At 33.6% G+C, this 19,164-nt stretch overlaps 1 protein-coding gene across 1 annotated transcript; it reads left to right on the top strand.

Annotated features, from left to right (window-relative positions):
• Positions 1 to 7,695: 7,695 nt before the first annotated feature.
• LOC111696583 (histone acetyltransferase type B catalytic subunit) lies at positions 7,696 to 16,089 on the top strand (the record flags this gene model as incomplete). Its single annotated transcript, XM_023466221.1, has 11 exons — positions 7,696 to 7,778; positions 8,145 to 8,196; positions 8,826 to 8,882; positions 9,783 to 9,865; positions 10,758 to 10,839; positions 11,499 to 11,593; positions 12,807 to 12,897; positions 13,074 to 13,153; positions 14,982 to 15,050; positions 15,573 to 15,692; positions 15,864 to 16,089. Coding segments are annotated over 11 exons (903 nt in total), but the record flags the coding sequence as incomplete, so codon positions are not given.
• Positions 16,090 to 19,164: the final 3,075 nt, after the last annotated feature.

The following is a 19,164-nucleotide window of genomic DNA, read 5'->3' as shown; positions in this document are numbered from 1 at the left end:
GCAAATTATATCAGAGACCAAAGACGATCTTCAAGTTTTGTGGGACACCCTGATTGTAGTTCCTAGAGTATACCAATAATGCGAGGCTGGGATAAAATCATCAGCATTAGAGTACTTTTGGAAACCCCCTGTCATTAGAGACCCCCAGATTCTTGTTGTAGACGTCTTTATTTTCATTGGAGACCCCCAGATTCTTGTTGGAGACTTCTATATTTTCATTGGAGACCCAAAGATTTTCATTGAAGACCCCATATATTGGGGGTCTCCATTGAGAATCTGGTGGTCTCTAACAACAATCTGCTGGTCTCCAACTAAAAGATGGGGGTCTTCAATGAAAATATGGGGGTCTCCAATGAAAATATGCATGGGGTCTCCAATGAAAATATGGGAGTCTCCAACGAAAATATGGGAGTCTCCAAAGAGAATATGGGAGTCTCCAACGAAAATATGGGAGTCTCCAATGAAAATATGGGAGTCTCCAACGAAAATATGGGAGTCTCCAATGAGAATCTGGGGGTCTCCAATGAGAATCTGGGGGTCTCCAATGAGAATCTTGGGGTCTCCAAAGAGAATCTGGGGGTCTCCAATGAGAATCTGGGGGTCTCCAAAGATACATCTATTTTTATAAATATTATATTTTATTTATATTTACAATCTGCGTTTGGCTTCTTTTTGTCCATAATTCCTCAACTGTTAGTAAAAAAAAGTAAAAGGCATTTTTATAATTCCGCTGTTCTATTGTAAACCAGTCAAATCTAAGAAAAAGGCAAAATTTATCCAACATTACTAGTATCACTTTGTGACCTCGTAGGTCCTCTAGTTTTGATATTACGCACAAGTATGAGAAAGACAAATTTATCTTGTCACATGTTCAAGGCTTTTTTCTCTTCTCAAAAGCTCGTCATTTAGAGAAATTATGATTGTTAACAAACGAGATTTCAATCTTAGGTGGAATTTTTAGTTAAACGTGGTTCCCTCTTTGTGACAACGAATTAATGACTTTGAAGAAATTAAAATTTGTTGTCTATAATAAAATATTTAATTTTTGCAATTTAAAGAAGTATTATATACTATATATATATATATATACTGAAATATTATTTTAATAAAGTTTTGTTCGTATTCAACACATACATCACATAATATTGTTATGTTTACTGGATCCCAATTTTTTTACGCGGTCTCGGCTAGGCACGGTAGTTGAGCTGAAGCCTGAAAGTGCAGTATTCGGAGAAAGGTTAAAGTATTGTAGAGAAAAACATTATAATTAATTTTATACCAATGAGATATTTTTACAGTGTACCATTTTTATACAAGAGCGTAAAGTCGTTTGTAATGTAATATTTTAACATTTGCTTCAGTCAGCAGAAAAAACGCGTTTTACTTTATTACATATTTAATAACCCGGACAAAACAAGTTAAAAGCATTATTGTATAGACTAATTTGCTGCTAGTTCATTTTGCAATACCTAGTTTTACCACCTCTGACCAGGGGTCCATATAATTCCCAAAAAAGCTGATTTTCTCGATCTCAAAATAATTTTTTTAACCCAACTTAAAAAAAATGCCCACAGTTGTAAAAAAATGCCCCCAATTAAAAAAACATTTTCAAATTCCACTAACACCTTTGCCCCCATTGCCCCCAATTTGAAAAAAATGCCCCCCAATTAAAAAAACATTTTCAAATTCCACTAAACCCCCAATTAAAAAAAAACATTTTTAAATTCCACTAACACATTTGCCCCCAATTTAAAAAAATGCCCCCAATTAAATAAAAATGCCCCAATTTTTTTTTTAAATTATCATTAAAAAAAATTGCCCCCATTTCTTTCAAATTGTCAATCCCAAATGGGATTGAAAAAGGAATTATATGGACCCCTGCCTCTGACTGTTGATTAACTTCGCCCTCTGTAAGCAAATAATCTGATACAATATTTTTAAATTTACTAAATTCACTGTCATATAAATTTTACAACTTCAATATATATATACCACAGAATATTTTGGACTCACTGAATTGGAAACTCTCTAATGGTCCAAATTTTTTAAAAACTTTATTTTAAATTAGTTCCTGAACTTTAGTCCTGTTAAAAGGAAACATTCTATAACAGTTATAATCAGAGGATTAATTGTCGTCTGCGTACCTTCTTTAAATCAAAATACCAGATACAATTGTGTAATTGGTAATTCTTGTAACTAATAATATTTTTGAGGATATTGAGGACATTATTTTGAGACCTTGAATTATGTTTTAGTGGGTTTGATATTATCTTATCTCAGTTCTGGGAACAAACAGTAAAACATGTCAGTTCCTAAATCAACCACTGCGCTCATAGGAGCGCTGCGATCAATCAGGTAGCCGCCATTATTGTTTTGCCTTAAAGGAGTAAAGAGCTTAGCTCCGTTTTTTTCGCGCTCCCACCCTCCTTCCTTTCACATGATCTCCTACAGAAGAGGGGAAAAGACCCTCTCTTAACAATGGGTCCTCCAGGTTGCTTTACCCAGAACCGGTGAACAGGGTTCACCAGCTATGGAACAGCGGCCAGGGGGAACCAGGTTGACCCACTGGCAACAACTGCACTGGCATGACGCTAGGATTATTACTCAACACACTATTTAGAGCCGGTCTGCAGGTTGTACTGACCTACCCTAGCATGTAGGAGCAGGACAGGTAGGTGAACCAGGTCAACCAGCACACCTACAGCTAGTCCAAAGGAAGTCGATGTACTGTATGGTTGAGGGAGAACCGTACAGCTCGGTAGAGGCATACATCCTTAGCCTTTTTGCCGAAATCGTACAGGTTAGGAGAAAAGAGGTGAACGGAGATAACAGCTACCTGGCCAGAAGGGATCAGAGATATGGTAGGATAATATCATCACAGATAAACTGTTTTAGTTACATAATGCCTAGGGACGAGCGAGTCCAACTATTGAATATACTTCTGAGGATTATTGTGAACACTGTCTCTTTTACTCTAAGCATTATTCTCCTGTATAGAATAAAGAACCCTAAATACGAAAAATAATTTTTGTCATTATATATATTATATCTATTATACATTTTCTTTGTTCTATTGTGTTCAGGTTTGTAAACCGTCTACTTTTCTATTATTATTGCATGTTTTTTCCCACTCTTTCTATTCAGACCCCCGGTATCCCATTTATCAAGTGTATTATGTTTTCATGAAAAATTGACAAATAACACAAAATAAGGGAAAGGGGCACACAACATTTAAGGGACTGAATACAAAACATAAAGTGGAATGTATGATTCACAACTGTACACTTTAATAATCCATTTGATTAACAACTAGGGAAATATACTATTTGGTGCCTATTCAAAATGGATTCAGTTTGTTGATGTCCTAAAAGATCACAACAATATACAGTTTAACTTCAGAGAAATCGAAAAATGTTGTCTTGACAAATTTTCAGTGAGTTTTAAACTGTTATTTACCTAAATCTCAGTTATCATAAAAATAAATATACTGTCATGAAATATGTTGGAACAGTTTAAAGAGCTCAATTTAATTATAAAGTTTTAAAAACTAATTATGCAGCATTCCTTTGTTGTTTAATAGGTTTAGAAGACGACATTTTATAACTCCGTTTGATGACTTCGAACAAAAATGGATTAAAATAACAGATAGGACACTATTTGTCGTCTTTTCAAGATGTATGTGTTTTTCGTTCATAATAACCCTGAGGCAAAAGCCCAAAAAAGTTATGCGTAGTCGGCGTAAAACTCCAGGCTCTCTCTCTGTCTTGTAATTAACAAAGAGAGAGCATGATCTACGTCGACTACGCGTAACTCCTTAGGGCTTCTGCCTCATGGTTCTTGTGAACGAAAAACACATAAATATTGAAAAGAAGACATACAGTGTCCTATCTGTTATTTTAAGTAATCTATGACTACGAAAGACTGGGTACGTTAAACTGTGTAAAAAATCTATTTCCCTCTCAGGAATAAATAATCTACCTTTCCACCAAACTTTGATTAAAACTAAAACCGAATTATTCACTTTTCTCACTTTTTTCCTGATTAAATCAGGAAATAGTTTAATAACATTTTTTAGACTCAAAACAAAAGGAAAGGTTTATATTTACTCATTTTCTATGTTTATTCCGAGTCTTGCACTTTGCTTTTCTTTTTTTGTTTTGTTTTCTAAAACTCTTTTTATTTTTGTAAATTAATGGTCTTTGTCTGGGTTTATGACTGGGCGAATAATTACAGAAAAATTTTACAGAAAAATGTTTAACTTCATAACAATTGTTTTTTTTACTTAACGCAGGACATTTTGCGGAATACGTTGTCTTGTCAGCAAAATCTTTAATTGTCAAAAATCCGAAAAAGATTAAAATAAAATTTTTGCCCAGACCTATTCTTTACGCAGGGTTTATTAATGTATTGAGGTCAAGGATAGATCTTCTCTGTAGGAGTAATTATAGCTGAGAAACTTGGCTGGTTTATACTAACATCATAAGAATACAAATAAACTCACAGATTATGCAGATTAAACAAATAACCAGAGTTATCAATAACCATGAGATACTCAGATTATACAGATATATAGAGTTATCAATAAATACTCAGATTATACAGTCAACGAGTTGTCATTCGTTTATAGATTTTTATACAACAACAACAACAAAGCATAGTTTTCAATAGTCTATGCTATATACTTTTCATCAATTTGACTTAAGTGTGCTCATTATCCGTAATGACTAGACTTATTTGTACTTACTAACTATTAGTTTTAATCTTTTGTACTTTTTATTCATTAATTTAACGCAATTGAACTCATTATCCAAAAGTTATAAACTGTTTTTTTCTCAATACCATTTTAATCGTTTTTTTTTATTGACATTCACGCACAATCGATGTACATTTTTATTATCCGAGCTGGGCCAACCTTTGCGGTCCTAGTTTAACTGTGCTGCCATTTACGATTACTAAACCGGCAGATCTGTGTGCATTCGTTATTTTGACTTATTTGTAATTTTGCCATTATGTTGGCTCTATTGTACCCCACGTGTCACATTCAACAATTGGGGGATTGATATCTTGCCCCCACCCCCTTTTCTTTCCAGTGTTTCCATATTGGATTAATGATGGTATTTATTATACAATCTATTCCATATACTCTCAATACATTTAATATATATATATATTCAACATAGATTCAAACATTCATTCATCATTCATTCTTTAGAAACTCTAGACGATATAGATCTATCTATCCATCCTTCAATATCTAAATAACTATATTTGTAGTCCATCATTAACAGTATACCATGAATATTTTATGTAAACCACTCACTACCTTTCAATGAAAAGAAGAACTATTAATTTTCTAGAAAACTTTTAGGAAACTTTTCTAAGAGAAAGCTAGACAGAGGGATGATTGTAGGCCAGCGTAACAATCATAATTCACATAATACTCAGAATCAAAGAGAATTTAGGTGTAATCTCAAGTGACCAAAAACGTTAAAAGTTTCATGACCGATTCACAAAGGTTCCAGTTATGCCTTTTTCTGAGCAGCAGTAAGTGAGAAATTTCTAATTTTGAAAAAAAAAATTAGTCTTTCTTTCCCCCGGGCTACTTACTCATGGGTTCCCTTAAAAAAACCAGCCAATTTGCGCAAAATCATGAAAAATGACTTAAATTCTGTATTCATGCGCAATTTCGTTCAAAAGAATGATTATTGATTATTTCGAATGAATGCGCAATTTCGTGCAAAACTGGTTTCGCATTAATACAAAAATTGTGCAACCGCACCCCTAGCTTTTTCAATTGTTTACAGCTAAACATAAATAACAGCTCAGATTCTTCTACATTTTTTAAGGGTTGGATGAAAAAAGTTTAGTTTGACTGAATAATTGTTGCTGAGTAATAACATGACTGTAGAAAAATGATTCTATATATTGGCTTGAGAGTTGTCAAATACCTGTCTAGAGACTATATATATATATATATATATATATGTATATATATATATAACATAACTCCCAAGGGTGAATAGAGTAGGGTTTCCACCTTCGAAAACAATTTTCTCTTGAGCTCATTTAAACCCTTTCAAACGTTTTATTCTTTAAAAATATTACAAAGCAGGAACCGGATCTAACGAGATGTGAGAGGTGGTTGAACTACCTATACAACGGTTTCAATCCTGAATCGCTGATTCAATCTCCTATTATTTACCTGAACAGTCATGAATCTTAAAGTGTGAATCGGCAATTCAGGATTTGACCAGGCGGTAGATAGTTCAACGACCTCTCACATCTCATTAGCTAATTTCTGAAAGATTAAAACTTTTGAAAGATTTATTAAAATAGGATCAACCTCTCTAATCTATATAATTCTGTCCCCTCCCGTCTCTGATAATATAAAGAATGTATTTTTTCGAAATTTTGAGAATATTTTTGTGCAAATAGTTTCTAAGTCGCCAAATTTGTTTGGGACAAATTTTGAAAAAATTAAATATGAATGTCAAATGTGCTTGTCCCTCAAGTTTGTCAATGAAAATGTTGGCATAAATATTAAAAACCCCTTGGCAAAATAATGCTAATTTGATGAACATTTTTCAAAACTACGCGAAAATCATTTTATGAAAAGTGTTAAACCCTACTATAGTGACTGTATATATATTACACCTATCAATCCTGACTCCCCAGAACCTAATATGGGGACTGTTAGAGGGAACTTTAATAAATAAACTTACTTAAAGGGACTGTATACATAACTTGAACTCACTCTCCAATTCTGAGTTGCATGTACGATTTACAGCGGTACCGTTTAAGATGTTGTATTTTTCTTTATAATCAGTGGAAGTTTAAACCAAACCAGATTAGAAATAAAGGATGGAGACCACTTTTTCAGTAAATATATTTCGACATTCTATGATGTCCTCATCAGTACACTAACACGAATCAATATCAAATATTATAGAATCATTTAAAGAAAAAAAACATGTTTACAATGTATAACAATTTAGATTTGTACCTATATGTTGGAGGAGACACTGGTCAACTGATAAGATTTGAAAACATTGTGAATCTGTATGAAATAGAGTGGAGGGGGGGGAGGTGATTTAGTCGGAAGTATATGAACTTAAAGGGGGGGGGGGGAAGAAAGGATCTTCTTTATCTTGAGCTAGGGTGTAATAATAGTCTATACTGGATTTATCTTCCTTTGTTTAGTCCATGAAGGTCATGTCTCAAACTGTTAAATGTAAAAGGACTCTCTGATCTCAATCAGAGATCGTCCAAGTTTAGACACGTTTTCTAGATGGTGGATCTTGTGTCCACTGGAATTGGAATGTTCCCCCAGTAGCTTGATTAAAATGTTTGTAACGAATATATCCTAAATGTTCTTGTATCCTTTCAAATCGGGTTCTCTCAGTTTTTTCTCATGGAGCAAATCAGGGAGTATTCCTTACTCCCTGGAGCAAACACTTATCACAGATGATAATTATGTCTTTAACTAGCAATGTACAAATTATCAGAAATAAACACTTTCTGAATCAGAAAATGTCAATATTCTCCACATTTTTGATAAGATAAAGGTTTCAAGGGTACCGTTGTAAATCGGGCAATTGTCTCCTTTTAAATGGAAGCTCACTTGAAATATTAATGTATATCTGAGAATTTTCAAAAGAATGAAGATCTAATTTTAAATGAGTCTTTTAATCTGTTTTTGATTGTNCCCCTGGTAGTGCTACTGAGAATAAAGAGGATTTTGTTAAACAGCTCTCTAGCGCAAAGGAAACCGGGTTCAGGTATCCAATAGTCACCAAAACAAGATCTTTAGATTTTCTGAAGACAAATTGATGAATTTGAACCGCGTCGCTAAACCGCCAATCTTAAGAACCAGAAAAAATCAGAATTACCCACAAAGAATGAGAATGTGAAGACGACCTGAAACTCGTTGAATATAGCAATTCCAAGGTTAAATTAAGTCTTCTGTCTTAAATATAGTCTGTTGCCTTTTTAATGATTGTACACGGATTGAAGAAATTGCAAGGAATCATAAATACAAAGTAACAGATAGTGTAAAATCAGAACCGTCGTCTCTTAAGTCTCATCCTTTCTGGGTAACCCTGTAGATCCACCAAAGTCCTAAATCTAAACTAAACTAATTTTAGGCCTCTCGGAGACTTGGTGCATAGTTTTTCTTCTGACGATAAAACCTACGAGGAACATTTATTGTTTTTTTTAGAAATTGAATTAAAATACTTTTAAAGGGACTGTTATAGTAATTTCAAGTAAAAATACTGTTAAAGGGACCCTCCATGTAAAGATGGCAACACCCGATTAATAAAAGTACCTTTATAAGTATGAAAAAGATTTATGTTTTTGTTTCTTAAATCTATTTTCATTTGAGGTTTCTCTGCGAAAGTTACATGCGCATTTCTTGTTTATAAGAAGCAATAGAGAAAAACACGGAAATAAACAGTTTATTTTCTCAGGAAAACGACGTTATTCAACATTTTGATAAGATTAAGGTTTCAAGGTTACCGTTTTTAATCTGGCGTTGCCATCTCTGCTAGGGGTGTATATTTTTCGAAATGATTTTTGATGATTCGGGAAAAAAATTGAAAAATTGGACATCAACTTTTTTTTAACACTTTTCCCCTTTTCATTTATTTTCCCCAATTTGGGAAAAACCCCCCCCCCCAAAAAAAAAAAATATAAGATTTCGCTCCGGCAACCAGGGGAAATTACATGGAAGAAAAATGATTTTTCGAGTAAATATTCAGTCTTGGGTCTGCTGCCGTACACTTTTTCGGAATCTATAGCATAAACATTACTGATATCGAGTACAGGTGTACAGTTGTACAGAGTCTACCCCAGGCTTCAGGAGTTATCATGATAGACTTCAGGTTTCTTTTTATATTCTAAATATTTTAAGATGTTTGTCTGTCTGTTTGTTTGTCCGATCATAACTCGGGAACCCCTGGACCGATTTGCCTCAAATTTCGATTGGGAAACTCGGGATAGCCACGGGAATGTTTTTAGCTTGATTTTGATATTCTAAGTTGAGTGGGTCGACTTAAATTGGGAAAAATAGCTAAAATCGTAATTTTCGACAAGGGGCTGGTAAACTGTGGGAGTAACTATGACTCCCCTGGACCTAGCTGGGTTCCCAAGCTAGTTCCAAATATAAATTTGTAATCTCTGTTTGTTTGTCCGATCATAACTCAGGAACCCTAGGACCGATTTGCCTCACATTTTGATATTGGATTTCGGGAGACTTACGAGAATGTTCTTATCTTGGTTTTGCGATTATAAGTTGAGTGTGTCGACTTTTAACGGGGAAAATGGCTAAAATCGTAATTTACGACCAGGGGTGGGTAAACGGTGGGAGTAACTATGACTACCCTGGGCCTTGCTGGGTTTCTAAGCTAGTTCTAAATATATTTGAACAATAAATATTTCCAGGACTATATGTTTGGACTATTTATTATTAATCATGGTTGTTCTCTTTAAAAACTTTAAATGAAACTGTTTAACATCTAAAACTGTTTAAGTTTGCTAGTACTTTACAATATATATATCCTAAAAAATGAAAAACGGAAAAACGAAAAATGGGCTATAGGACTATAGTTTTTTTTAAAGATTAGTCCAAATAAAAGTAGTCCAAACGAACGTTAGTTCAATCGATCATTAGTCCTGTTGACACCAAGGCAAGGTAGTCCGGTCGATCATGGGTTCTGAAAGTTCTCTAGTCTCTACAGTATGCGTGGTAATGATGCTATTTCTTCATGGAAAGATTAATATAGGTTTGGATCATGTTCTACATTGATGCAGCCAGCTATATTGATATTGATGACGATAACTGGAAATTCTTTCTTCTTTACCAAAAGTAAGTTAATCTTTTTCTTATCTCAGTCTTGATATTTTTCTTGTTATTGTATTTTTAACCTTAAAGAAAATTTGTTCTTAAAGGGAGTGACCGGCTCTGTAATGTAGTTGAACTGAGTATGCAGTGTTGTGGAAAACTTCTTTCGGATTCATTTGAGACATATTAAACTTTTTAAAGATCTGTAAATCCTGAGTTTGAGCGCAAATTCGACGTTCAAAACTTCTACTTTGGGGGTGGATACGTTTTCAGAATTATTTTTTTAAAATTATTAAATACCGACAATATAAAATGTAAAGAAAGTTCTACAATAAACTACAGACGTCACAAAGATCTTCGCAGATTTTCTAGAATTATTATTGAAAAGACAACATTTGAAGAATTTGAAGAAATCTGCGAAGAAATTCAAAGAAAAAAAGAAATTCAATATAATAATGAAAACGAAATAATCGATTTGTCAATAAATCAATGCTATACATTGATTTATTGACAAATTTCTTTTGAGAAATATGTTCCTAACCATCTAATTAGATTACTGTATAACTTTAAATTTATTTTTCGTTGTCGTTATTTAATAATTAAAAAAAAACTGATTCTGAAAACGTATCCACCCTCATAGTAGGAGTTTTGAACGTCGAATTTGCGCTCAAACTCAGGATTTACAGATCTTTAAAAAGTTTAATATGTCTCAAATGAATCCGAAAGATGTTTTCCACAACACTGCATACTTAGTTCAACTACCTTACATAGCCGGTCACTCCCTTTAACTAAACATAATTAAGTTTTTGCTCATGTTTTTTTACTTGAGAGCAAAAGATTTTTCCACCAGGAAGCCAAAATGTTGAGGATCAAACGGATCCGGATGATAAGCACTGATAGCAATAAACATATTTAGGCGTGAATCAAGCGGGGAAGGATGTAACTACTCAATATGTGGTTATATAACTGTATACGAGTACTACGCGTATGGTAGGCAGGTACGCGTTTTCAAATAGTAAATGGGTATCAGCAATTTTGAAGCCGCCCCCCCCCCTCTTTCCTCTCCCTCATGTTGTTAATCGCGTAGGATCGTGTTTAATAAAAATAATTAATAAAACTTCCAATATTTCAAACTGTTATGTTTTTTGCTTTGATTAAACTTTGCAATATCTTTGTCACGTTTGGTTTCGCATCTCTTTTGGATAGAGGTCGGTTTTTGCATATATCCTCTATCAGAGTCAATATTTGACACAGGGCAAGAAAAGCAACTGTTCAGATTTAAATATTTAGAATTCATTCGCTTTCCTTACATTAGGCCAATCTTGAACCCAAAAGAAATGTTAAAATCTATCCAACAACGAACCAACTGAATCACAACCCGCCCAGCCCCTCTCAAAAAATTGAGGTTGAAGTTGTTCTATTGAAACTAGATTTTAGCGGATAAACTGAGTAATTTGACAAAGATAAAGACAAGATTCTGCTGAGAATCGTGGATGTAAGAAAAAGAATTGTCGTCCTTTGTGTGTAATGGTAATCCTGAACCTCAAAAATGTTTAATTTTCCATGGTTCACTTTCTTTCTCTAAAAAAGATGTAAAGATAATAAAGTGGTGACTTAAATATTAGGAACAGTCCCTTGTTTACAACCTGATATTTAGACCAACAAGAAGAGACCGAGGATTAGTCAGATGCTCATTCTTCCTCAATATCAGAGACAAGGACTTGGAGCTGCTCTTCTTAATACTCTGTATAGGTAACATATTTAGAGCTGCTCTTTTTAATATTCTGTATAGGTAACATATTAGAGCTGCTCTTCTTAATACTCTGTATAAGTAACATATTTAGAGCTGCTCTTCTTAATATTCTATAAAGGTAACATATATAGAGCTGCTCTTCTTAATATTCTGTAAAGGTAACATATTAGAGCTGCTCTCCGTTATATTCTGTAATCTGTACAGGTAACATATTTAGAGCTACTCTTTTTAATATTCTGTATAGGTAACATATTAGAGCTGCTCTCCATAATTTTCGGTAATCTGTATAGGTAACATATTTAGAGCTGCTCTTCTTAATATTCTGTATAGGAAAAATAATAGAGCTGCTCTTCTTAATATTCTGTATTGGTAACATTTTTAGAGCTACTCTTTTTAATATTCTGTAATCTGTATAGGTAACATATTTAGAGCTGCTCTTCTTAATATTTTGTATAGGTTACATATTTGGAGCTGCTCTTCTTAATACTCTGTAAAGGTAACATACTTGGAGCTGCTCTTCTTAATACTCTGTAAAGGTAAAATATTTTGAGCTGCTCTTCTTAATATTCTGTATAGGTAACATATTTAGAGCTGCTCTTCTCAATACTCTGTATAGGTAATATATTTAGAGCTTCTCTTTTAAATATTCTGTAAAGGAATAGGTATCATATTAGAGCTGCTCTTCTTAATATTTTGTATAGGTTACATATTTGGAGCTGCTCTTCTTAATACTCTGTAAAGGTAACATATTTGGAGCTGCTCTTCTTAATACTCTGTAAAGGTAACATATTTGGAGCTGCTCTTCTTAATATTCTGTATAGGTAACATATTTAGAGCTTCTCTTCTTAATACTCTGTATAGGTAACATATTTAGAGCTTCTCTTTTAAATATTCTGTAAAGGAATAGGTATCATATTAGAGCTGCTCTCCGTAATATTCTGTAACACATCTGTGGTGGCGTGGTTTTTTCTCAACTCAATGCTGTTCCATAGTCCTTAACAAAGAATACTTGACAATGACCAATCTTAGCTCAACAACATATTTAGAGCTGCTCATCTTAATTTTAAATGGTCACATTAAATTTAGCTTGAGTATCTTTATCTGTACTTTGTAAGCTTTCAGAAATGTTAATGAGATTAAAATAAAACACTATCATTAAAATGTTTAAATAAGAAAATAATATCAAAAATTATAAAACTTGACAATTTTCAGGAACTACTTGAACGACAGCAGTGTTGTGGATATTACAGTGGAAGATCCATCAGATAACTTCATCAGGCAAGACATCCTGTGGTTGTACCGAGTTCCCCAATCATAATTTGAGACAAATCGNCTACGTTGCTTCTCATACTCAAGAAATGCGCAAATCACTATATCTAATTCATGACAAAGATTCTAAGGGTACCGTTGTAAATCAAACATTGCCATTTTTGCATGGGTGATCCTTATAAATTACACTTATTGTTTCTCCCCCTTTAGGAGAACGTAATGAACGGATTTACTGATTCCTTGGCTGAGTCAGCTGCTAAAGAGCTCAAGCTCTGCAGAAAACAGGCCAGGTAGAATATTATCTATCTATCTCAGGGTACTAATAAGATTTTGGAATGTAGAATATATATCTATCTCAGGGTTCTAATTAGATTTTTGCTATGTCAGTGTGTATCCGAACCTCCCAGAGGAAGTATGTCAGCAGAGCTTTCTAAGCCTGTTGATTTAAGGGCGCTATGTGCGTTGTACTTGTATAGAAGTTTAGATGGCAAGGACATTTCTCTCCACAACTGAGTGGAAAGCGTGACTAATCCCGAACAAGATATAGTAATAAAGATGAATACAGAAGGAATACAGAAACTCAAAACATCAGGNAGATTTTGGCCATGGAAAATATCTTTTTATTTATGGGTTTTAATGAGATTTTGGCCATGTAGAATATCTATAAATCTCTGGGTTCTAATAAGATTTTTGCTATGTAGAACATCTATCAATCTCTGGGTTCTAATAAGATTTTTGCCATGTATAATATCTATCTATCTCAGGGTTCTAATAAGATTTTGGAATGTGGAATATCTTTCTATCTTCGGGTTCTAATAAGATTTTGGCCATGTAAATATCTATCTATTTATGGGTTTTAATGAAATTTTGGCCATGTATAATATATATCTATCTCAGGGTTCTAATAAGATTTTGGAATGTGGAATATCTATCTATCTCCGGGTTCTAATTAGATTTTGTATAATATATATCTATCTTCGGGTTCTAATAAGATTTTTGCCATGTAGAATATCTATCTATCTCCAGGTTCTGATTTTTGCCATGTAGAATATCTATCTATCTCTGGGTTCTGATTTTTGCCATGTAGAATATCTATCTATCTCTGGGTTCTGTTTTTTGCCATGTAGAATATCTATCTATCTCCGGGTTCTGATTTTTGCCATGTAGAATATCTATCTATCTCCGGGTTCTGATTTTTGCCATGTAGAATATCTATCTATCTCCGGGTTCTGATTTTTGCCATGTAGAATATCTATCTATCTCCGGGTTCTGATTTTTGCCATGTAGAATATCTATCTATCTCCGGGTTCTGATTTTTGCCATGTAGAATATCTATCTATCTCCGGGTTCTGATTTTTGCCATGTAGAATATCTATCTATCTCCGGGTTCTGATTTTTGCCATGTAGAATATCTATCTATCTCCGGGTTCTGATTTTTGCCATGTAGAATATCTATCTATCTCCGGGTTCTGATTTTTGCCATGTAGAATATCTATCTATCTCCGGGTTCTGATTTTTGCCATGTAGAATATCTATCTATCTCCGGGTTCTGATTTTTGCCATGTAGAATATCTATCTATCTCCGGGTTCTGATTTTTGCCATGTAGAATATCTATCTATCTCCGGGTTCTGATTTTTGCCATGTAGAATATCTATNGGATTGTACGGATTGTTTTTCGAAAATTGTACGGATTGTACGGATTTCTTCTGAAAATGTACGGATTTTTGTACGGATGGGTTCAAAAAAGTGTTGGCCACCCTGAGAATATCTATCTATCTCCGGGTTCTGATTTTTGCCATGTAGAATATCTATCCTTGTTCATATTTTGTTCCGATGTTTACATCTATCTATCCATCAAACTTTCCAATTTTCATCTAAAATCTCTTAATAATGCACTTATTTATCTATCTTTCTATTTATTTATCTATCTATTTATCTATCTATCTATCTATCTATCTATCTATCTACTTATTAATCTATCTATTATATAACACCACAATAACCGTTCTTTATCTTAACAATATAAAATGTTCTGAACTTATTTTAAGAAGAAATCTATCCACTTATATGTATATATCTATTTATATTTGTCTTATCACATATTGTATTTATCGTAGACGGATATATGAGATAGTTCGTCTGCACTATACTCCGCTCTCCGATACACCTGCTTATAAAAGTTACAGGTTTGATAATAAAAGAATAGAAATTAATATTGATAATAGTTAAAAATAAAAAAATAAATTTACTATCCTTATTAGATTTGATGTAAATTTGTATTGTCTTACCAGGGTAGATGTGAATTTATCATCTTTGTGGTAAATATTGGTGTGAATTTTTACTTTCTCTACTAGGGTTGATGTGAATCTTTACTGGGGTTGATGTGAATTTTTTTCTATCTTTACTAGGGTTGATTTGAATTTTTATTATCTCTATTAGGGTTAATTATATTTTTACTATCTTTACTAGGGTAAATGTGAATTTTTAGTATCTCTACTAGGGTTAATGTGAATTTTTACTATCTTTACTAGGGTTGATGTGAATTTTTATTATCTCTATTAGGGTTAATGTGAATTTTTACTATCTTTACTGGGGTTGATGTGAATTTTTACTATCTTTACTAGGGCTAATGTGAATGTTTACAATCTTTATCACGGATTATGTGAATTTTTCACTAGACTTGATTTGAATTTTACTCTCTCTATCAGGGTTGATGTGAAAAGACGCTTGAATGCCCCATACCAGCGTGAGCAGAGTCAGCTGGAGAAACTCCGGCGTGCGCTTAAACCAGAGGAATTTGCGGCAGCTATGGTCAACATCACTGACAGGTGATTAATCGGTTTATGTTGGACTTATGAATTTTTGTATGACAATTGTTCTTTGGTAAAAACGATTGATTGATCGATTGATCAGTTGTAGATTAATTGAAGGATTGATTGCTTGATTGATTGATTGGTCAGTTGTAGATAATTTTGTTTATTGATTAATTGATTGATTAGGGAGCAAAGACTTGAACTGCTGGAGAAACAGTTCACTGAACTAGAGGCTCACTACAAGAAAATACTGGAGAAAGTTGCTGCTACCGTCTAATCAAAAGAAATACCGGAGAAAGTTGCTTTTACCGTCTAATCTTCATACCTTACACAATTATTCTTCTTTATTTCTTTCCTTCAGTACTGTCCTCCATTACCTTCCAACTTACTTTCTCCATTACTTCCCTTCATTACTTCAATGATATGAATCTTCAAATGATATGAATGGATCTTCAAATGATGTGATCATGAATGAATCTACAAATGATATAAATGAATCTACAAATGATATAAATGGATCATAATTAAAATAAATGGATCTGCAAATGATGAGAATGGATCTACAAATGTAATAATAGATCTACACATGAAATGAATGGATCTGCAAATGATATGAATGGATCTGCAAATAAAATGAATTAACCTACAAATGAAATAAACGTGATTATGAATGAAATAAATGATGTGATTGTGAATGAATCTACAAATGATATGAATTGATCTACAAATGAAACGAATGGATCTATAATTAAAATGAATGGATTTACAAATGATGAGAATGGATCTACAAATGTAATAATAGATCTACACATGAAATGAATGGATCTGCAAATGATATGAATGGATCTGCAAATAAAATGAATTAACCTACAAATGAAATAAACGTGATTATGAATGAAATAAATGATGTGATTGTGAATGAATCTACAAATGAAATGAATGGATCTACAAATGAAACGAATGGATCTATAATTAAAATGAATGGATTTAAAAATGATATGAATGGATCAAATGATAGAAATGGATCAATACATGAAATGAATGGATCTACAAATGAAACGAATGGATCTATGATTAAAATAAATGGATTTACAAATAATATAAATGGATCTATACATGAAATGAATGGATCTACAAATGAAATAAACTGGTGATTATGAATGAAATAAATGATGTGATTATGAATGAATCTACAAATGTAATGAATGAATCTTCAAAGGATATGAATGGATTTATAAATGATAAGAAGGGATCTATAAATGTGATGTATAGATCAGCAAATGATATGAATGAATCTACAAATGAAATAAATGGATCTACAAATGAAATAAATGGATCTACATATTTAATGAATGGATCTACAAATGAATAGGATGGATCTACACATGAAATGAATGGATCTACAAATATAGTGAATAGATCTACTAATGAAATGAATGGATCTACACATGAAATGAATGGTTTCACACATGAAAAAAATTTATCTACTAATGAAATGAATGCATTTAAAAATGTCTATAGGAAGGGGTCTACAAATTAATTAATGATCCAATTAAGGATTTTGATCAGTAATGTACGAATGTTTGTGCTACGCGCTAAAATTTGTTGAATTCCATTGGTTGAACATATCAATGGGAAAGTGGGATTCCTGTTTTGTGCAATGTCCCGTAAAATTCCAAAACAGAGAGAGGGGGATTGAATTTTGTAGATCCAGAAAAATAATTAGATTAGTATTTATTTAGGGTTAGGTTAGGTTAAGACACTTTCTGGGCCGAGCGCTGCAGCTAGGACAGGCTAGGGGGCTGAGCGCTGCGGCCACGGGTTAGGTTAAGTTTTGACACTTTCTGGGCCGAGTGCTGCGGCTAGGACAGGCTAGGGGGCCGAGCGCTGCGGGTCCATGTCTTACATTTAAGACCTCACCAGCTGCCAGTCTTTACACAGGCATCCCACAGATATTATTTTTCTGGATCTAGAAAATTCAATCCCCTCACTCTGTTTTGGAATTTTGCGGGGCATTGCGCACAACAGGAATCCCACTCTCCCCATATGAATTCGTAAAAAAACCAGGGGTATACATTTCTTTTTGAGGCCCTAGGGGAAAATATATATAATTAGACAGAAGAAGGCAAATTATTTCATCCTTAAACTCAGATGATTTTGTTTAAAACGTTTTTCTTTTTCAGCTCATATTCAAAAGAAGGTGAAGAAATGGATTTGCAAGGTAAAACTATTTATTTAAGAACAAATTCATTTTATGCTCATCTTCCTTTCTCGTACAATTATTAACAATTAACCTACAGACACAGTACAACGACCTGTAGGTTGAAATACAATGAAAACAGGGTTGAGCTCCTCCACTTGCCCTGGTCTATATGGGATAAAGTGGTTCAGATCTGGCCTGAATTTTTATTGGATTCTTTTACAAAACTTTCTTTTTGAAACGAGAAATGAAAGTCAGTCTTTATTCACAGCGTTCATTACTTCTAGGTCTGCCAGGAGAAGCAGAGTGTTCTTAAAGTGTACTTCACTGGTCTAGGAGCAGAGTGTAGAAGGATTGTGATGGATCTTAATATGCAGAGGGGAGAATTACAGCAGACGAAGGTAGGGACGTATTTATGTACTTAGACAAGGGTGTATGCAGGTTGGGGGCAGTGTCCCACCCGAGACTCCTTAATAGGGAAGGGCAATTTTCCCCCCCCACTCTTAGGCATTTCAGTTACCCTCTTGAAACTAAAGAACACAGGAAAAATTGTGCTTTGTCCTAAAATCTGAATCTAAAACTGAGTTCTTTCTTTGCAAAGGATGTCGTAGACCTTTTTTATTTTATACTATTTCTGTTAGATCATATAGTCTTAAGTTTGAAATATCAAAAGTTTACACCAGCAGGTTGGAGAGATAAAGGGATAAGAAACTTGCTTTTACAATTTTGCCCCCAACTTAGCTCTTCTAGGAGAGTTGGTACAAAAAGTCGATTATCAAAACGCGTCGAATAATAAATCGTCGATTTAATAAAATCCTGAATCACCAATCGCCATGTGATTTTCAATAAAAAAACTTTATTTTTCCTAGGGCGAGATTCTTCTCTCAAGGCTGGATAATGGGATAGAGAGTACACAGGGTATTAAACATGAGCATCAAGAAGATGGGGAAGGTTCATTGAGCACAATAAGGCCGGAAATACAAAAATATAGGTACAGTGCAACTATACACAACAGTTTAAAAGTGACCGACAACGTAATTTCAAGTGACCTTCCATCGGAAGAGTGCCGTTTCATATTCACAACTTTACCTAAAAAGCTTGGTTATTTTCACTTGTGTGTTCTATTCAAACGGACTTGCGCATTTCTTGCTTGAAAACCAATGGAGATATTGTTAGAATTAAACACTTTTCAAGTCTTAAAAGCGACGTTTTAAATGGAGGGTCTCTTAAAATCATGATGGAAGTTCCTTTAAGGGTCCTAAAATGCATCTAAGTAAAAAAAAAACA

Source organism: Eurytemora carolleeae, unplaced genomic scaffold (genome assembly GCF_000591075.1).
Source record: "Eurytemora carolleeae unplaced genomic scaffold, Eaff_2.0 scaffold71, whole genome shotgun sequence".
Classification (NCBI taxonomy): Eukaryota; Metazoa; Arthropoda; class Copepoda; order Calanoida; family Temoridae; genus Eurytemora; species Eurytemora carolleeae.
This window is presented reverse-complemented; position numbering and strand designations above follow the sequence as displayed.